The sequence below is a fragment of the Tenrec ecaudatus genome, chromosome 14, assembly GCF_050624435.1.
Source record: "Tenrec ecaudatus isolate mTenEca1 chromosome 14, mTenEca1.hap1, whole genome shotgun sequence".
NCBI classification, from domain to species: Eukaryota; Metazoa; Chordata; class Mammalia; order Afrosoricida; family Tenrecidae; genus Tenrec; species Tenrec ecaudatus.
The window spans coordinates 11489605-11510964 of NC_134543.1; the positions used below are offsets into that span (position 1 = coordinate 11489605).

The 21360-nt window shown below is 53.4% G+C and overlaps 1 protein-coding gene across 1 annotated transcript in view; it reads right to left on the minus strand.

Moving 5' to 3' along the window:
* Positions 1–205: 205 nt before the first annotated feature.
* SLC24A4 (solute carrier family 24 member 4) overlaps positions 206–21360 on the minus strand; it is a 161265-nt gene continuing 140110 nt past the window's right edge. Inside the window, exons 11-17 of the mRNA XM_075531490.1 lie at positions 20383–20552; positions 14240–14447; positions 6123–6289; positions 4929–5043; positions 2770–2882; positions 1438–1503; positions 206–358 (exon numbers count right to left, since the gene is read on the minus strand). Of these exons, the coding sequence (XP_075387605.1) occupies positions 206–358; positions 1438–1503; positions 2770–2882; positions 4929–5043; positions 6123–6289; positions 14240–14447; positions 20383–20552 (992 nt within the window). The remainder of the gene's footprint in view (positions 359–1437; positions 1504–2769; positions 2883–4928; positions 5044–6122; positions 6290–14239; positions 14448–20382; positions 20553–21360) is intronic.

Consider the following 21360-nt stretch of genomic DNA (forward strand, 5'->3'; position numbering starts at 1 on the left):
CCCAGAGCCGGAGCTCTGGGGGCTGCAAATTCCACCTCTGGGCAGCAGGGCTCCAGCAGGTAGAGGCCGTCCAACAATCCGGCCAAACCTGGACAAAAGCGGCTGCGGCAGGGCCAGGGAAGGCTGGGGTGGGGGAGGAGGAAAGGGGAGGGGACGCCAGTGTCACAGGGTCCAGAGGACTTGCCCCCTGGGCGGCGGCTCAGCCTTAGTCGTCCTCCCGGCACATGGGCAAGTTGACGAAGGTGAAGACGTTGAACTCGATCATGATGGAGAAGCACAGGAAGATGGCGTACAGAACCAGCACGTAGATGCCCAGTTTCCGGTCCAGCCTCCATTTATTCAAGTGGATGCCTAGGACCTGGGGGGAGAGCATGAGAGCTGGGTTCGGGGGCTGTTAAGAGCAGAACTGCGTCTTGACACCCCCTTGGTGGCGTCTTTGTGGATGCTTGTAGTGGGGGGAGGGGGTGGTCATCCCCCTGGGGAGCAGGGGTTTCTTTGCTAAGTGAATGAGGCCCTAGGAGTGGCAGTGGGCCCTAGGCCTCATCACTTCCGAGGCTTGAGGAGAGACCAGCAGCCGGGAGGGCAGCTGCCTCGTGGAGAGTGCCTGGGTATGGGAGTGCCCATGCTGTGGAAGCCAGGACGAGGGTCCCACAGACGGTTCACACAGAGAACCATTCCCTGATGCAGGCCCCAACTTCAGACTTTTAGCCTCTGGAAGGGCAGCAAGGGAATGCATTCCTGCACTTTAAATCCCACCACTGGGGTGTTCGTGCTACACACACCCAGGAAACTCAGACACTAGCAAAGAAACCTAAAAGGCTCTATTTTTTTTTTGTTGCTGGAAAGCTACATATGAATTATGAAGTCTGGGACTTTCTGCCAAGTGTGGACAAGAGCAGGAGAGGGTGGTACCAGGCACTGCTTCAGAGGGGTCAGAAGCAGCCTTGGGGAGGGGGTCCTGGATCTTGGGACTGGTGGGTGGGGAGCCTGGGCCCAGCCCTGCTGAAACTGGGACACCCCTCTTGGGTGGGCCCTCTCAGTCTCCCCAGGCTGGTGCAAGGGCCAGTCAGCCACTCTCTCTGCATGCCCCCCTTGGCTCTAGGCCTCACCATCCTGGACATTCTTCAGGAAAATGTCCAAGGCTCCTGCTGGCTCATGGCCATTCTGTGTAGCGTGACCACTCAGAGGAGCCCTGGTGGCCCAGGGGCTGTGTTCTTGGGCTGCCAACCAGAAGGCAGGCAGTTCAAACTCAGTAGCTGCTCCGTGGGAGTGAGATGAGGCAGCCTGCTCTCATTAAGAGCAGAAACTTACCACTCCTGTGGGTGGTTTACTCTGCCCTACAGGCTCGCTGTGAGCCAGCCTGGACTCAGCTGCCTGGGGGAGGGGGATTCAGCATAACCCAAGTGAGCAGGCAGACCCAGCCCAGCAAGCACTCACAGTGAGAGCGACAGAGCCCAGCAGGAGAACCACTGAGTAGACCAGCCCTCGGCTGTTGATCTTCACCTGCAAAGACAAACACACAACTGCTTGGCACCCACCTCTCCTGACAGCTCACACCCTCTACCCCTCTTCTCCCAAACTGGGGCATCTGCTGGCAGTCTTGGAGGTCAGGGCGGTGTGGATTCAAGGGCTGACTCTGCTGAGCTCAGCCTACTCTTGGCCAAGGGTAGGCACAGGGACCCTAAAGAATTTGGCTGGTCTTGGTCCCCAGTTCCTTGGAGGTAACCTCTGTTATTGTTAGGTGAGGTTGAGTGAGTTCAAACTCCAGTGACCCCATGTGACAAGTGAGCAAAACACAGCCTAGTCTTGCTGCGTCAGCCCCACACCTCCCCTGAGGAATGCCTGAGGGGTTTGAGCATCTTGGTATCCACGGTGGGTCTCAGGCACAAGGGAAGCCTATGGATGGGAGGCTGGCCAGGCCAGTGAGATTGGCCATAAGCTGAGAAGTTTGGGGCTTCAAGTTCATGGTATCAGCCCCAGCCCCGGGGAGAAGAGATGGAGACTGAGCTCACCCAGGTGGCCAATGATTGAACCCAGCATGCCCGTGGAATAAAACCACTACCCCAAACTCTGGGCAGGGCAGGGGAGCTTCCTGGGTTGGCAGTCCCCCTTGCACCTGCTGGCCACACATTGAGTCTGCGCTGGTTGACATGTGTTCCTGAGACACAGAAGCTCCAAGTCTGAAACCTGCCCCAATTCCCGAATCCACTCCTGTGCCTCCTTGGGCTCCGCCCAGCTCTTTGTTATAATGAGGCTGTCATCATCAGGGAGGAGCTTTTCTGAGCAATAGCAGCCCCATGACGTAGGGCTTACGCATTGGACTGCGGGCTGCAAGGCCTGCGGTTCAAATCCACCAGCTGCTCCTGGAGAGGAAGACGGGGCTTCCTAGTCCCGTGAAGAGTTACAGTCGGGGAAACTCACAGGGGCAGTTCTACCCTGTCTGAGAGGATCCCGACCAGTTGGCACTAACTCGATGGCAGGCAGCCTTTTTGGATGAGCAAATAATCAAACCCGGAGAAGCCACAGGGATCCCCACGGTCACCACCAGCCAGTCAGAAGTGATCCAGGGGACCCCTACCTCGATGTCTGAACCATCACCCCAAGTCTAGCCCAGCAAGCACAGGCTCCCACCTGCCGCACACCCTTCCCGGGCTGCTCAGGAAGACTGTGAGGAACCTGAGTGCCAGGTGTTGAGGAGAAGCGACCCGGACCGCCCCCGCCCCCATCCGAGGTGCACCTGGCCGCTGCCTGCTTGTGTACTGTACTCACCGTGGACCCGTACTTAATAACCATGGTCTGCAGGCCCCACGGGATGCCCAGCCCCACGAGAATGTCGAACACGTTGCTTCCTATGGTGTTGGAGACCGCCATGTCCCCTAGGCCTGGAGGGGAGAACAGACACATGTCACTCACCTGAGAGCTTGCCCGACCGAGCCACCTGCGCTCCTCCTGGGAAGCGAGCCCTTTCTTGGTGGGCCCCACATGTCTGGCACCTTTTTCTGAGGTCTGAGATGCTTTTGTGGGGGAAGTATGGGACTTGCTATTCCCGTGAGAGTTTTAATCTTGGAAACCCACAGGGACAGCTCTACCCTGTCCTACAGGGTTGCTACGAGACAGCACTGACTCGATGGCAGTGGGGTGTTCTGTTTATTTATCTTTGAAGATGCATTTGAGAGGCCTCTAGGTGGCAGCCATGACTAAGGACTGGGCCATTCGCCACAAGATTGAGAGTTTGAGCCCACCTCAAGGTGTGTCTGGTGGCCTGTGGTTGCACACTAGGCTGCTAACCTTACGGTCAGCAGTTCGAATCCACCAGCCACTCCTCTGGAGCAAGAGGGAGAATTCTACTCTTATAAAGAGCTGCAGTGGTGGAAACCCACCCGGGAAGTTCTGCTCTGCTCTCTGGGGTCGCTCAGAGTTGGGACTGGTCGAGTCGAAGGCAGGGGGTGTGTCTGATTTCATTGTTTCAGGAGGTGCATTGGAAGAAAGCACAGGAGACCTGCTTCTAAAAGGTGACCACCATGACACCTTGGCATCACCGGGAATCGGAATCGACTTGATGGTAACTAGCGACTCAGTGGGAGACAGACAGGGCTTCCTAAAGAGTTCCGGTCTCGGAAACTCACAAGGCAGTTCTGCCCTGTCCTATAGGGTTGCTGTAAATGGGCATCGCGGGGTTTGGTTTTCGACAGCAACTCGCTTTTGGTTGTGAAGATCTACTTCCTTAGTGAAGTTGCCGGGGGAACCTTCCTGATTTCTCCTGCCAGGCTCGTCACTGCCCTCTCTGAAGACCCACTGTGTGCTCCGCATTCTCCCCTCCCAGCAACGCCGGGCCACAGATGATGAGAAGGTCGAGCCTTGCAGAGTGCCCAAGACCTCAAGACCTTGGCGGAGTGTGAGTGTCAGTGAGTCTGTCTCGGGCTGCCTGTGTGGAGCCCTGTACCCTAGACCATGAGCACAGTGTGATCCGGGTCGCTGCCTTGATGACCTCGCTGAGCTCAGGTTCTCAAAGGCTGCCCTCCCTTCCCCCAGCCACACCAGAAGCATCTTAGAAGCATCAGCTTCCCTCCGGCCCCTCCCAGTGGCCCAGTCACAGGCTAGCCCACACAATTGGAGAACTTAATAGCTCAAGGATATCCTAAGTCAGAATGCCAAATTTTATAGCCAAACTTCGGGCTGGCTGCAACCTTTTCTTACCTGGCCACAGCCTGAACCTGACACCTGGCACACCGACAGATGCTTGTCCAATGAACAAGCTGATAAGAAAGAGCCAGTAACCGGGAAGTGGCTTTGATGATCAGACAGCTTAGTGGCAATTCACAGCAGCTTAGGGACAGGTGGTACAGGTGGCAGGAGAAAGGCAGGGTTTTCTACCCATAAAGGGTTAACAGTCTTGGAAACTCACAGGGGCCAGTTCTACTCTGTCCTACTGGGTCGCTATGAGTGGCCATTGACTTGATGGCAGTGAGCTTGGTTTGGGGTTTTGCAGGTGAGAACCAGCCAGCCAGACCGGAGCCCGTCCTGTCCTCTGGCCTCACGCTGCCCCCTGCTGGCCCCTAGGCACACATCCTTCCCTCCAGGATCTCCTGTGGTTTCCTGTCAGTCCTGGGCAGCGTGAGGTGGCACCCCAGAGTCCCTGACACTGCCACATCTCACTGGTCTGAACCAGGAGTTACTTGCACCTCCACAGGTTTCAGTGGAACTTCCCGATGAAGCCGGACTAGTAAGAAAGGCCTGGTGATCGCCAGTAATTGTTATGCCTTTGGGGCCCGCTCATTTTCACAGCCCTCCCAGCGGCCCGGAGGGATTGACCTGGGCTGGCCCACACACCACCTCTTCTTCCACTTCAGGGCAGGGCCATCTCCATTGTCAGAGGCTGGCATTGGGGGTGGGTGGGGACTCGGGCAGGGCCCAGGCAGGGTCTGTACCTTGTCTTGCCACGATGAGGCTGGCCATGCAGTCTGGCACGCTGGTCCCGGCTGCCAGGAAGGTGATGCCCATGATGACGTCAGGAATCCCCAGGGTGTACCCGATGACCGTCACCTGCAGAAGAGCATAGGGGTTGGAGTGCAGGGGGACAGGGGGGGCACCACGGATGCTGGGCTTAGCCGGCGATGTCAGCTCAAGCAGAAGCATCTGGAATGTGGCCTTATTTCAAAGACATTCTGCAAGGGGTCCTTTTTACTTTCTTGTTGTCCCCTGACTACATGAGCAATGGCGATCAGGGTGTGTGCTGTGCCATGAGGCTCTTGGATAGCTAGCAGACCAGCAGCAGGGGTTTGTGGCTGAATCTTTCTTTACCAAAGCAGAGCACCAGGCCTTCCTGCCGGGTGGGGCCAACCCTCCCAGAGGTTAGCAGTGCCAACTGACTCTGCACCACCCGGGGCCGGCAGCAGGCACTGGCCCTGACTGGCTGCTGCTGGCTTCTACAGGTGACAGTCACTGGGCTCGGGGAAAATGTGACCAGACCAAACCGGCTGTGGAATAGTGGCGGTGGGGCGAGGAAAGTCTTGGATGTGTGAAGTGTCCCCAGGTGCCAGGTCAGAGGAGCCAAGGTCAGGGGACCCTGGTGTGCGGACCTGGAGATGGAGCCGAGGCTCGAGCCTGGGGACTTACAGTGGTGTCATGTGACTAGTCACTAAGGCACAACCGAAAGAACCCTGGCTGCCAATCACAGAAGGTCAGCGGTTCAAATCCACCAGCCACCCCAACCGGGAAAGATGAGGCTTTATCCTCCCGTAAAGACTGACAGCCTCAGGAAGCCCAGGGAGAGTGCGCCTCTGTCCTAGAGGGTCACTATCAGTCAGAACTGACTGCAGGCCAGTGAGGGTTTTGTCCCCTTTCTTTTTAAGCCACTATTCCCAGACCTCCCACCCAGGCTGCCTGTTGCGTGTCCTCATGCCATTCCACTGTCCCCCCAAGTGGCACCTCTGTGTCACCAATGCCTACTGTGTCACGTGCCTTTGCCCAAACACCAACCCACTCAGAGATAAGCTCCACTCAGTGCAGGGTAGGAACACGCCCGGAGAAGACACACAAGCTGCCTGAGGTCGGTCTTGAACCCTGCGCTCCTGCCTCTGCTCGGCAGATGCTGCCCCTCACCCCCTGCTCTGGTCACTCACCAGCCACACCATCAGGTAGGAGAACACGGCGATCCACAGCGTGGCGGTGACGAAGGTGACCATGAAGAATTTCTCCCAGGAGGGCTTGCTGCAGTTGGGAATGGTGATACACAGGAGGAAGATGAGCGGCCAGGTGAAGACCCACTTGGCTCGGTCTCCTTTTGCTTCTGCAGGGCGAGGGAGAGAAACACACCCATGTTAACCCACTGACCAGTTCCCGGTGACCTCCTTCTTTCACGTCCAACAGGGGAGCACTGCCACTTTGACCCCAAGCAAAGACCTTGCAGAACCACGGACTTGAGTCTCGTGCCACCCCAGGAAGGGGCCAGTGGAATGACTCAGTGTTTGTTGGCTGAGTAATTTCAATCATTCCAACTCCTTCACTGCAGAAAAGGAAACAGACTACGAGCAGGAAAGGGCATGCCCACTGTTGGAATGGGGCAGTGGCATATGGCTAGGTTTGGGAATCAGCCTGACATGGGGTGGAATTTAAGTGACCTCAGGCCAGGCCCCAAACTTTACTTCCTCATTCAGTGATGACGTAACACACTGGCACAGTGTTGAGAACTGTAAGTTTGCTCATCTGTTAAATGGGGACATTACCACTTTCTTGGTGGCTTGACAATCGGCACAAATACACCCTGTACACAGAGAGTACTCTGGAAATGCCAGCCCGGGCAGATGCAAGACTAAACTGTGGGTGCCCTGGCTGGACATGCAGACTGCCCGGGCCTCTACCCAGGAATCCACAAACAGCTCAGCAGAGGAAAAGGCCCCAGTGAGGTGCCCACCGCCCCCTCCACCCAGGGCAGGCGTGCGGGCTCAGAGCCGGCCTGCTGGGGATGCTCGCAAACATAGCGGAGGGAGGGACTTCTGGGCATGGTCGCCTCCAAATCACATTGAGAACGCTGACAACATGGCCAGAACCACCGTTTCGGATTCTGGAGGCTGACAACAGGCTTTCAGCCACCCCCAGAGTGTTTACTCAAGAAAACCCAGGGCTTCTCAGAAAGAATGGCCGCCACCTTGGTGGCGTGTACACTTCCACCGTTTGCACGCCCCTCTCTCCGGCTTCCAGGAAGCCCTGCCAGCCCGCTGTCTGGCAGCCACTGCACAGAGCAGAAGAGGCTGGAGCTCCTCCCAAGTCCATTCCCAAGGAACCACCATCATCAGACTGGCATGTGGTTATCTAGAAGCACCTGGATGGCAAGGCTGTCTTCCTGTTACCTGGATCCCAGGGTGACCAGCCTTTGCTGCGAGGGTGTGTAAGAAAGCAAACCGAACCCATTGCCATCAAGTCTATTCCAACTGATAGTGACCTTGGAGGACAGAGTAGAATTGCCCCACAGGAGTTTCCAGGCTAGCAATCTTTACGGCCATGCCTGTCTCCTCTACGGAGCAGCTGGGGTGAGTTTACAGGGCCAACCTTTTGGTTAAGAGCCAAGCGCTTGAATGACTATGCCACTGGGTACAAGATGAATTTCGAAACCTGAAAGTCCCCGTGCCCATGTAGGCCTGTGCGCTGGCCCGAGGCTGCACACACGTTCAGGAAAGAAAGACCCAAGACGGTTCTATGCTTACCTCTGGCTGACGCTGGTGCTCTGTACAATTGCGAGGTGGTGGATTGCCTAGCTCGTGATACAGTAGAGTCAGGGAGACTGACTGGATCCAGAAACCTAAGGAAACCCCTTCCCAACCAGCTGATCTCTAAACTTGCTCAGTCTTGAGTAGGCACCCACAACAGAGAAAACCTCAGAGCACTGCCACTGAATGGAGGCCAACTCTAGATCATGACTCTAGAGCAGTGGTTCTCAACCGTCCTCACGCCGCCACCCTTCATGCAGTGCCTCATGTACTGGTGACCCCCCCCCAACCATAAAATCATTTTCGTTGCTACTTCATCACTGTCATTTTGCTACTGTAATAAATCGGGCAACCCCTGTGAAGGGTCGTTTGATTCCCAAAGGGGTCTCGACCCACAGGTTGAGAACTGCTACTCTAGAGGACAGGGTAGGGCTAGCCCTCTCAGTGGGATTCTCAGAAGCTGAGAGTCTAAGAGTAGAAAGCCTCCTCTTTCTCCCGTGGAGCCCCAGGTGGTTTTGAACTGCCGGCTTTGCATTTAGCAGCCACCAAGCCTCCAGGGCTTCCTATGACAAAGAAAGCAGACCTTAAATAAATCGTTCTCAAAAGGAACCCAACAAACTCCAGTTTGGGGCAACAGCAGGACACCCTCGGGGAAGAATCACCACCTTCTCATCTTTAACATGTCTAGTTTTCTACAACAACAACTACAACATGAGGGGATGAAGAAACAAGACAGTGGGGTCCAGACCCAGTGCATGCAAATAGTTCCTGGGGAGGCCTAGGTGTTGGATTTACTAAGCAAAAAATCTTTAAATGACTATTTTAAAATATTTTCAAATACTTAGGACAGCATGCAAAAAGAACATAAGGTGGAAAAATAACACAAGGAATGCATGAGAGTGACAGCTCAGCAAATAGCGAAAATCAACAGGGAGAAAAGAAAAGAAAAAAGGACCCAGGAGAAATCCAAGAACAACTCACTCATGGGTCTCAAGGGCAGATGGAAGGCCGCCGAAGGGAAAATAGAACAAAAACCAGCACAAAACAAAACCAGCACAGTTCAGTGGAGACTGCCTAGTCTATGAAGAGAAAGATAAAGAAGGAGGCCGGTTGAATAGATCCTCCGGACACATTCACAGTAGGGAGCCTCAGGAGAAGACAGAGAAGGGACAGAAGGAGCATTTGAAGAAATAAGGTCTGAAAAATTGCCCTGAGTTCCCTGCAAAAGTACACGCGGGCAAACACAAACAGACTCCAAGAAGAACACTCGCACGCGGGGGTGAAGTACCGAGCCACGGCTCCCACGTGAGCAAGTGCCAAACACGTTATCCCAGCGAAAGACACCAGACACAAGGAACCCAGTATGGAATCTTGAGCTTACACCGCTGTGACGGGCAAGTCCACCGAGACAGAAAGGGGCTTAAGTGCTCAACTGCTCGCCCACCCTGCGGCGCCACCGGAGTCAGACTGGGTGAGCTGCTTCCAGAACGATGGCAGCCTTCGAAACCCTATGGGGCAGGTCTACTGTGTCGTTGTGGGTTGCTATGAGCCAGGACTGACTGGACAGCATGCGGGAGCAACAATAATAACAAGGACACAGAAAGCAGACTAGTGATTGGCCGGGACCAGGAAGAAGGAGGAGATCCCTACGGTGGTCCAAGGCTTCTCTTGGGCGCTGACGGAAAGGTCTGGAACTTGACAGTGTGTGACTCTGAATGGACGGAAGCTCACTAACCCTCGGGAACTCTTTAAAAGGATGAATTTGATGCTATGTGACTTACATACCAATTAAAAAGCAAAGGCATTGCAAAGACGGTAGGCATGTGTTGTTTTAAGGTACGTACATCTGCTCCGGAATTTTCCTAAGCCATTCAAAGTAGATGCGGGAAGGGAGGAAAGAGCCTGCTGATGACGATGAGCCAAGAGGAGATGGTTAGTTCAAATTCACTGAATCCAACCACGTGTCCACCTCCGATTCTGCAGCTGGGAAAACGTCAGCTTCCCCAGAACTGTCTCTTTAACCCTTGTCTGTGCCTTGTCTTCCCTGCATCGAAAGCATTAGAGTTTCTTCCCTTGTTGGATATTCTAACTCATCCAGATTCCCGAGGAAGCCTCTCAAGTGGAAAACATTCACTTCAGAGCTATGTAACTCCAGACACTTACATGTCCGGGAATGTCTTTGTTGATAATTCAGAGCTATCACAGCCAAAGGATCGCCGTCCCATCGCTAGACATCTGGGTATGGCGTATGAGTCAATCTGCCTGGGACAAGTTTCACGCCGAGCATCACACTCTCCCCAATGAGCCTGCCCAGCTGGCCGGCTCTGGCTGGCCCATTCTCCCACTGCTGGGCTTTCCCACCATGCCAGGAGACTCCCCGATGGATTGGGAAGTCAATTACATGGATGGAAAACAGCATTTTCTTACAAAGAAATGGAATTGGAGCTATTGGAGTCACTGTGTATATGTGTGTGGGTGTTGTGAGTTGTCAGTAAATTGGCTCCCACTCGTGAGACGTTATACACACAAGCAACCAAAGGAGAGGTTGCTATCTCCATGATCACTGGGCCATCCGAACCCACCGGTGTGGCTACCGTGTTCATCCATCGCATGTCCAAGGCCCAAGTAAGCGAGCTAGAGTCTTGCCATCCTCACTTCTAAGAAGCATTCTGTCAGTCTGGCATCTTCTAAGATGGATTGTCTATGTAACACTGTAATTGGGTATGTCATGTTAATTCATGAGAATTTTGCTGCCTTTTTACAGATACCTGTGTGTGTGTGTAAAATATTTATGGCTGTTGGTGACAGTGCCCTCAGCTTCTAAGGCTTTGCCCACATTCACAGGATCTTGCCAAACCCACCACTCATTGTAACTTTGTAGGTCAGCTTCCCGATCCATCAGAGTTTGGCTATGTGAATTGGCCTCTCAAGGAGTCAGTCGCCAAGTGGGCATGCACCGCTGTTTTCTAGCCAGCTTTCCATCCCCTTTGCTGGAACCAAGTGGGTTTATCTACAGCTAACTCTATCACACACCAGTTCTGGGCTGGTGTAGACAGAGCTAACGTGACCTCCTAGCCCTAGGGCTAGGCCACAATACAGCCAGTCCAGTCATTTATTCAGTAAGCATTTACTGTGCGTATTCTCTGTGCGAAGCACCAATCTAGCATGGAAGCATCCAACAGTGAACAAGACAACACGCCTGTCACCATTGGATTGACAGGGGCTCAGGGCTGGGCACGTGATCCGAAGAGAGGCCACCCTGGGCCTTTGCTGGGAATAGCTGCATCTAATCATGCCCACCCTCCTTTCTTACTAAAGAAAACCCGTTCCTGCTTGAGACAGTAGGTTCCCAGCGACGAAAGAGGTCCCTGTGCAGTTAGTGGTAGCTGTGGACAGTTCTGGATCACGAGACACGAGAGTGGAAGACGTCATCCACGTGGAGGGGCGTCTGGGAACATCAATCGCATCCTCATAAGAGGAGACAGTCCCAGGCGGCTGTGCCTCTTGCCCGTGCTCCTTGTCTGTCTGGAGCATGGATACACGGGAACTGCGGGAGCCACGCGGCCACCCTGGAGACAAAGCCTGGAGTGAAGGGTCGAAGGACTGAGCGAAAGTGGATAATGATCATATGAGAGAGCCGCGGGCGCCCTGCTCTCAGGGCGCCTTCTTCCTTCACGAGAGAAAAAGAAACCACCGGCCTTTAAGGCTCGGACACCTGGTTTCCCATCACCTGCTGTCACTGTGGTCGGTGCCGTCACGGTCTTTGTGCTTGAGCCCATGGTGGCAGGCACTGTGCCAATCCACCTGGCGAAGGGCCTTCCTCTTTGTCGCTGCCCCTCCACTTTGCCAGCACGAGACTCTCCTCTGTCCTATCTGGTTCCTGGGAGCTGGCATCGATCGGCAGGCTTCTGGTCTGTGTCTACACCCAGGACTGGAGCAGCAGCCACAGGGGCATCTGCGAAATGCCCACCTGTACCGTCGGCGGACATTCAGACATAAGCAGGAGCGCCGTCTCTTTCACTGAGTGCTCAGACGTCTCCTTGGAAGTAGGCATGGCATTTTAATTATGTGTGTGCAGTGAGGGGAGGGGGTGGCGGGCGGGGGGAGAGCATGTTTTCTCTTCTTTTTAGCACGAACTCTAACAAAACAGATGGCTCATCATGACGGAGGCAAAATAAAATGAAGAGCAGGTTCGGTTGCTGATGGAAACCTTCAGAGAAAGGCATCTGGGCTGTTCGCGGTTAGACATTGCACGTAAGGGGCTGGCTGGCTAACTCGTGGTGTGTGGGGAGTCTGCGCGGTGGATGAAGGAACAGGCCCCTGAACCCTGCCGCTCCGAGTAATGCTGAGACTGAGAATCTCGGACCACCCAAACCAAGCCGCACCTGTGAGTGTCACACCGATCCCCACTCCTGGGAGCCGAGGACACAGGGTAGAACTGCTCCCACCGTGCACAGACTGCCTCTTCGTGGCTGGTGGCTTTCAACCTCCAACTCCCTAGTGAGCGGAGAAGGGCTTAACCACTGCGCCATCAGGACACCTTGATTCTAGACTGGAACCCCACTGCCAGTGATTCCACTCAGCACGAGGGGTCTCCAAGGCTGTCATCTTCCTTTCAGCAACTGGTGGGGTTGAACCTCTGACCTTTAGGTTAGGAGCCAAATGCTCAAAGCTCCGTGTCAACAGGGTGCCTTCTGTCACCACTGGCTAGGCTTAGAATGTCATCACCCCCCACACCAACACCCAAAACAAAAATTGTGGTGAGATAGGATGCAAATTGGCCCAGAGCTGCGGTGGTACAGTAGCTACACATTGGGCAGCTAAATGCAAGGTCCGAAGTTCAAAACCACCAGAAGCTCCTCAGGAGAAAGACCAGGTTTTTGACTCCTGTAAAGAGTGACAGTCTTGGAAACCTACAGGGGCAGCTCTACCCTGTCCTGTCGGGTTGCTTTTGAGTTGGAATCGACTCGATGGCAGAGAGTTTGAGGGGTCCAGAGCTGGCAGGGTGGTAGGGGTAGGCTCAGGCAATGACCATCCTTCCCCCTCGGCTTCCTCCCTGGCACAGCCTGTGCCTGGCCCCCTCTGGGCAGACACACAGCCAGCTCGTGGTTCCGGGAACCTGAAGCCCCGGCTTTATCCCACTCAGCTGTATCCCCACAAAATAAGCATTGTCGATTCGACCCTAACCTGGGAGCCTGTGGCTCTATTCTCATTGGGGAAGGAGTCCCCCGTTCATGGTAATGAGGCAGGATTCCTGTAGAATGTGCCTTGAGCCCAATCCCCAGTGAGATTTAGAAGAGAGGTGCAAGAAGCCAGGGAGCAGGCAGGGCTTGGGGAAGAGAGCTGCCCAGCCTCAGGAAGATGCTCAGGAGCAGAAGCTCCGAAGGGACAAGGAGCTTCCCGCAGGGCTGGAGCTGGCGGAGGGAGACAGCGCTCTCCTAGAGCCGTGTGCTGAATTCAGACTCCTAGCCTTCTCCAAAACCCAAGCTCACGGCCGTCCAGTGCATGCGGACTCACAGCGACCCTGTGGGACAGGGTAGAGCTGCCCCCGTGGGTTTCCCAGACTGCCAATCTTTGTGGGAGTAGAAGGGCTCACCTTTCTCCTGGCGAGCGGCTGGTGGTTTTGAACTGCTGACCTTGCGGTTAGCAGCCCCATGTGTAACCACTGTGCCACCAGGGCTCCTTCAAGACTGTGAGAAAGTAAATGTGATGGTCTTAGCCACTCACTCGTGGGATTTCTGTGAGAGCAAGAGTCAGTGACTGAGACCCATGGACGGGGCAGCTCCGCCCTGTCCTACAGGACTGCTGCAAGTTGGCAAGGACTTGATGGCAGTGCGTTGCCCTTGGCTTGAGGTCAATAAGACAAAATCTGGGGTGCTGCTCTAAGAGAGAAATGTGGGTGCTACCCCAGCGAGACCTTCGATGTGGAAGCAGTTTGGGAACTAGGTCATGGCGGAGACTGGAGGTGCTGAACAGGAGAGGCCTAGGCTGCCTTACCGAGACTGCCCACCGAATGATGGGCATGAAAGCCCATCTGGGGAGGGCTCAGCAGGAAGTGGGGAGCACTCTAGAGAAAATCTCTGCAGTCTCAGAGAAGGCACGGGGCGCCAGCCACAGAGCAGTGCTAGAGAGGTGGACGTTTACAGGTGCTTCTCCGACAGTTCAGATCTCACCTGCCTTAGGGTCGCTCCTAGACAGCCTAAAGTGTCCTGGCTCCCAAGCTGGCCAGAGGGGACACTTCTCCCCTCTGCCATCACCCCCTGCCCCCTGGAGATGCCTTCCAGGGGCCCAGGTGAGCAGAAAGCCTATAGGGGAATGCCCTTCTGCCTCACATACCAGTCCTGCACCCTGGGCTCCCCAGAGTTGGCAGAACCTAGGAAGGACTTCTGGAGACCCTTGAGGGGACGTGGCCTGGCGGACACACCAATGCAGGCTTCTAGCTTCCGGAACGGCAGGCAACAATTTTCGATTCCTGTAAGCCGCCCGCCCCACCCAGGGGTCCCCGGCCACTCGGCCGGCATCCCTGAACTCACTGGGCATGGAGAAGGGGGACAGGAAAGTAGGCTCGGGCTCGGGCTCCGGCGGCGGGGGCTGCGGCGGGGGCTGCTGCTGCTCCTGGTCCTGCTGCGGGCTCTCGGCGGCGTTCTCCACCGGCACGTTCCCATTCTCGATGTTCTCGTGCCGCCCGTTTTGAAGCGGCTTGCCGTTCACACCGTTGGCTGAGTTGATCAGCCTCTGCCGCTGTGCGGACAGAAGGTAAGACAGGTGCTGAATATGGTACAGTATGTCACACACACACCCCACCCCCCGAAACGCTTCTGCGTTATCATCTCTGCGGATTGGTGTGCCTGAGAATGGGCTCAGGCAAAAGGTCTTGGAATCCGCTCCGTGACCAGGAAGCCTTTGGGATTGGGCAGAATCCAGGCTTCTGTTCCCAGTGTCACGCAACATGCCTTCACCCGGGCATCCCAGGAAGCTTCCTCTCAGTGTGGGCACTGGGAGACTGTCACAGAAAAAGCCCCAGAGGGCTCTAAGTTTTTGAGCGATCCCACACCAAAAAACCCACAAAAGTACCCTTATATTGGACAAAGATGACACGATTCTTAGAAGAACGCTCTAGACAGGCAAGTGCACCGAGACCAAAGCTTATCAGTGGCTGTCAGAGGTGGGGAGAGGGAGCCCTGGAGGTGCTGTTGGGTACGCGCTCAGCGGGTCACCTCAAGGTGGGCAGTTCAAAGGCACCGGCTGCTCTGTGGAAGAAAGATGAGACTGCCCGATCCCCAAAGTTTCAGAGCTTCGGAAACCCCAGAACACAGGTCTACCCTGTCCTGTGGGGTTGGTGCGAGTCGGGCCTGGCCCGATGGAAGCGGGCAACTGTGTTTTGAATGTTAATCTGCACTTTCCCTATAACTAACTGTGATGAGCATCTTACTGGGCCACTTGCACGGTCTCTTCTGCTCAGGGTCATGTCCAATGAGGGTGCTTTCCGCGGTGAGCGGCCATGATCAAGCACACAGCACCCCCTCCTCCGGCTTTGCCTTGTCCTCCCCGCATCGTGGCTACAGACAAAGGCTGTCTCCTTCCTTAGCTCCAAGCAGGGCTCCTGGGTCTCTCTACTCAACCAGGAGAGAAGCCCTGCAGTGCTGTTGGGTAAACACTGGCTTGCTGACTGCAAGGTCGGCGGTTCAAGGCCATGAGGAGACTAGGCGCCTTGGTAACACTATGTAGGGTCACTCTGAGTCAGAATCAGCTTGATGGCATGGTGTTTGGTTTTGGTGGTTTAACCAATGCTGATGGCTGCAAACTGAAAGACTGGTGAGGTGAATCCCCAGCTGCTCCACAGCTGAAAGACGTGGCACTCTGCCTCCATAAAGATTCAACCAAACAAACAAAAAACCAACCAACCCAACTACCCTGGAGTCATTCTCACTCACAGGCACCTCTAGGACAGAACAGAACTGCTCCCTAGGGATTTTGAGGCTTTAGTTCTGTATGCTAGAAGTCAGCCTCACCTTTCTCCCCCAGAGCAGCTAGAGGATTTGAACTACTGACCTTGTGGTTAACAGCCCAACACAGAACTCACTGCACCATCAGAGCCCCCCTCCATAAAGACTATGGTCTTGCTAAACCTAGCCCTTCCGGTCTGTCTGCCAGGATCGCTATGGGTTGGGGTTTGGCTTAGTTTTCTAAATGAGGGGAAGAGAGAGCGGCAGCATTTCTAGAAACCAACAGGTCTACATCCCCTCAACCCCCAAGTGTAGCCTTGACACAAGTCACCTTTTTCTAGTTTCAGGAATATTTACAGCCTTGTGGGTAATGACCCTTATATAATGGTCCCATAGTTCCCTTCCAATTACTTCAGCAGGAGGCCAAGGGACAGCAATGTGTCCCTAAGGCAATCCCCAGTAATTGCAGGCTCAAAGCCTACCCTTGTAGTCATGGAATGTTCATAAAAAGAAAAGAAAAAAGGAAGAAATCATTACCACTTCAAGGGGAAGCACTTAAAGGGGAATTGCCTTCCTGTCAGTCCCAGGGGGAACCTCTGACCCAGGAAGTCTAGGGAGGGGTGGAAATGAAAACTCTTTCCTCCAAAGAGAAGGCAGCACTCAGAGCACGCCATGGTCAGGAGTGACCTTTGCTGGCTGACAGGGTTCTCCATCACCATCTAGCTGCCCCAGGCCAGAAGGGGAAAGAAGATGAGGTTCGGTAGCAACTTCATAGTGTCGAGTGTGGAAAGGAGGGAGATCTTAACAACTCACCCTCAACAGGAACCTACAGAGACTATGGTCCTTGGAGAAAGGACTATGGAGAGCTACCTGATGTTCTGCTGTCAGAGGCATAGGCTACAACGAGGCGATCTCAACCACCCCCTATGCATGTGAACGTTGGACGATGAAGAAGGAAGACCAAAGAATAATCCATGTATTTGAATCATGACGCTGCTGAAGAATATCCGGACCCCACTGTGAACCCCTTTGAGACTGTAAAACCTATCGAAAAACACTTGGTTTATCAAAAATACAAGAATATTGAATGTATCGCCTGGAAACCCCTGTGGGTCAGGTCTGCTTGGTCATGTGGGGTGGCTGTAAGTTGAAAATCTACTGAACCACACCTGACAACACAAGTACCCACTTAGTACCTCGTACCCCGCCCCAACCAAAACCAAACTCATGACATCGAGTCAATGGGACTCATGTCAGCACCTAGGACTGGGCAGAACTGGCCCTGTGAGTTTCCCAAATGGTAACTCTCTATGGGAGTAGAATGTTCCATCTTGTGGTTTTGACCTTGCAGTCGGCAGCCTAATCCAGAACCTGTATTCCATGGGGACTCCACCTAGAACCCATCCCCCTACTGGCCCCTCAGTGGGCTGCTCCACCATCTTTGATGACAATTAAGAGCATCCGCCTTGGGGGCCCACCTGGGGGTGCAATTCAGCCTCACACACTTCTCTGTCTTGTTCTGGAAGTCAGACAATGGAAGTGTCTGAGAGCTTCGGGGGCCTCGGAAACAGCTTCAGAACTGGGCATTTTGTAGGGTTGCTTCGCCTCACCCCCTTCTGGGTGACTTCCCCTAAAGACACTGCTTGGCCTGCAGCCACGAGCAGGTCAAATCTGCATCCCCGACATTGTTGGAGCTTGATACATCCTGACTGACAGGTTAAGGGAGAGGAACAGAGCCCAGGGAGGTCAAGGGGGGTCAGTGGCTAATTCAAGATGGACACTCAAGCCTCCTCAGACCTGAGCCCAGCACTCTGGCTCCTCAGGTTGCCTTCCGGGTGGATAGAGTCCAATGGGCCAGAAGATGAGCTTTCCCCGGCTTCTTAAAACACAGGGAAATGTCAAACCGGCATTCCACCGGCTCACCCAAATCCCATGAAGTCCTTGGCCACTCAGGTCACAGAAATCTATAGCCCTGTAAAGCCAGATCCCCAAAGGCTTCATAACTGTTCAACACCCACCCTAGCTTTCAGTCAACACAATGATCATGTTCCTGAAAATCAGCCAGGCCTCAGGAAAATGTCATTGATTCAAATGCTACTGAGTTGGTACAAAATGATTCCGGATGATGCAAAGATTGGAACGGTGTTTCCCTTACTTAATAATCACCTCCCCCGCAACTTATATATGCAATCAAAGTAAACAGCCATTCTTATATATAATCAACGTGTTAACAGCTCACCCCTATCAGCTTGATTCCACTAAGTACCAATTATTAGCTATCAACCAACATCTGAAGTCCTTCCGTAAGGGCCCCTGCGCACCAAGGTTAAGCACTCAGCTGCAAAGAGCCTGTTATCTCTGATCTACTATTGTCCTTTCAAGAATAGCCAAAGTTATCTAGTGATTATTTTTCAAATGAGAATGAGACATGCAACCAAGTTTAAGCAGAGTGAGAGGCTGTAGAGTGAAAATCAACTTTCTCCCCCGAGGCAATCATGTTCACCAGCCTTGGGTTTCCTTCTAGAATGTTCCATCTGTAGAGAAGAGTTGTGCATTCAGTCTTGCCCTAAATCGCGTTTTAAAGATGCAATGCACACTTGAGGCTAGCCTTTCCCCAATTAGTTTTATTCACATTCACTGTCACCGAGTCGATTCTGGTTCATGATGAGTCCAAAGGGAAGGGCAGAACTGCTGCTGTGGGTTTCTGAGACTAGAACTCTCGATGGGAGTGGAAAGCCTCAGCTTGCTCCCGGGAAGGGTCACATGGTTTCGAATCATTGACCTTGTGGTTATCAGCCCAACACATAACCCACTACACCTGCAGAGCTCCTGGGGTTCCATTCTCGTACCTGAAAGAGTGCTCAGAGCCACGTTGCAGGCAGCAGATTTGCTTGCTGCCCGAGTGAAAATCCCACCTGAGTGGACCACCTGCTAACAGTGGTTGATGCGGAGGTTTCCAGAGGCACTCAAACCAGACCGAACCAGTTGTGGCTGAGTCAGGCCTTTCTAGTGGCCGCCCTATAGCACAGTGTAGAACTGCCCGTGGGGATTACAAGGCCCTTGTCTTCACAGAAGCAGGGAGCCACGGCTTTCTCCTGCAGAACGGTTGGTGAGTTTGAACCTCCAACCTTGGGCCATGAGCAGAGTGAAGAACCACTGAGGCATCAAGGTGCAGCCTGGCGGCAGACACCCTGGGCCCCATCGCCAAGAAGAGTCCTAACAATTAGGACATGGCCTCTGTGTCTGAACTACCCAAGACCCTTGGCTCTTCTTACCTCAAGTATTATTATTATTTTAATTTTTAACGATTAATTCTCTGTGATTTTAAAGCTTTGTTGACATGTGATTCCCATGACCATAAGGTTCAATGGTTTCATCATATTAAAAGGGTGTGTGATCACCACCACAATTAATTTCAGAACATTTTTTTCTTTCTTGAGATTATCAGATTATTTCTTGATTATTATTAGTACTCCATTTCCCCCACATCTCTAAGTCACTATCTCTACAGATTTACCTATTCTGGATTTCATATAAAGAAAAATGTACAAAAAACTAAAAACCCAACAACAAAAACAAAATAAAACAGAAACACCTCAATCGAAAAGAAAGCCGAAACTTAAAAAACCAGGTCAAATTTAAAGTGAGTCAGGCAAGAACTCTTTGTTCTAATAACCCGGCATCCTGTGATGCTCACCTTCCCGACACGATCACTGAAAACAAAATGGGTGCACAAGAAAAGCTGGTGAGGAAAGTAGATAGTTCCCGGCTATCAAAAGATATAGTGTCTGGGGTCTTAAAGGCTTGAAGTTAAACAAGTGACTATCCAACAGGGACGCAAATAAGCCCACATGGAAGAAGCACATTAGCCTGTGTGATCATGCGGTCTCAACAGGATCAGGTATCAAAAGCTCCAAAATAAACAATTATATCGATGTGAATGAGGGGGCTTGGAGGGGAAAACCAAAGCCCATCTGTAGACAGTTGGACATCCCCCCACAGAAGGGTTACAAGGAAGGGATGATTCAACCAGGGTGCCGTGTAGCACCGACAAAACACATCATTCCTCTAGTTCCTGAATGCTTCCTGCACCCACCCACCCCCCACTACCATGACCCAGTTCTACTTTACAAACCCGGCTAGGCCGGAGTACACACATTGGTATGGATGAGAGCTCTTGACACATGGGATTCAGGACAGATGAAACCCTCAGGAACAGTAGTGGGAGTAGTGATATCCTGAGGGTAGGGGTGTGGTGGAGGTGGAGGGTGGGTAAGGGGAGAACAGGGGAACCCATCACAAGGTTGTAAATATAGTCCACCCTTCAGAGGGACAAATAACAGAAATATGGGTGAAGGGAGACAACGGGCAGTGTAAGACATGAAATAGCAACAGCAATATATAATTGATCAAGGACCCATGAGGGTGGGAGAGTGGGGGTTGGGAGGGTAAAAAGAGGAGCTGATACCAAGGGCTCAGGTAGAAAGAAAACGTTTTTGAAAAGTTGATGGTACAAATGTTCTTAATACAATTAAATGATAATAAGATTCATAAGAGCCCCCTTATAAAATGATTAATTAAAAAAAGTAGAGTCAAGAGGGAGAACAAACAGCAAGGTGTTAAGTTTTCACGTAACCACAGCTACATCAATCTACTTTCCAGTGTACGTTGTCTGAGGGCAAGGCTAGCCACAGCCTTGGCCAATGGTCGGGAGGGATTGCCGGGCTTACCTCATTAATTATGATCCTGCTGGCCATCCGTAGGCGGGTCCTGGGTCCAAATTTATTGGTGATCATGATGCGCAAGCCCGCCTCTGGGAAGTTGAACTTGGGCGGGCTGGAGCTCATTACCTCGTCCACCATCACCACGGGGGTCTTGCCATACTGCGGCTTCTCCTTCACTATGGAACACAGCGCCATTTAGAGAAGGCATCGCCCGAGGACACACTCAAGGGCTGGCACGGCATGTGGTTGTGGGCCTGGCAGCCAGCATTCCCCTGGAAGCCAGTCTGGAGCGACTTGCTTCAGTACCTCCCATTCATCAAAGTGGGCCACTGGTTCTGCAACACCTGCCATTTTGGTGTGCTAAGCAGGCCCTGTGGTCCCCCTACTCCAGGGTCACTCAGCAGACACCCACCCCAGCCCCTCCATCTGTGCATGCCCTTCCCTCCTGAGGCTCTCCCCAGCTGGCTAGCTTCCAAGGTCTTTCGCCTGGAGCTGGGCAGCTGCAAGGAGCCGGGTGATGCTATGGGAGAAATGCTGGCGGCTAATGGCAAAGTCGGTAGTTCAAAGCCCACAGCTACTCTGTGAGAGGAAAGCCGAGATTCCCATGCAGGTTTAGCCTGGAAGCCCTACACAGGATGGGTTGGAATTGACACTGTGGCAAGAGGTTTGGGGGCAGCTGCAGATGGGGTGCCTGCCACCTTTCCCCCAGGACGGTGGCTGTGTGGGAGCCTGTTCCTCTTCTGGTATCAGAGGTGCAGATGAAACTGTACAAACGGACAGGGTCACCTGGGGCAGGAAATGCTGGGGAAAGCCCTGGGCAGTACCGACTCTCCTGTCCCACACGGTCCCTTGTCCCTGGGACTCACTTGGTGGTGACCATCTCTACCCCTTAGGGAAGGGGCGCCTCCCTGCTCTTTGGGACCCTGTCTGGTTCACAGGGCCTCGATGGGGCATATGCCCCATCCCTGAGAGCAGCCTGCTGGC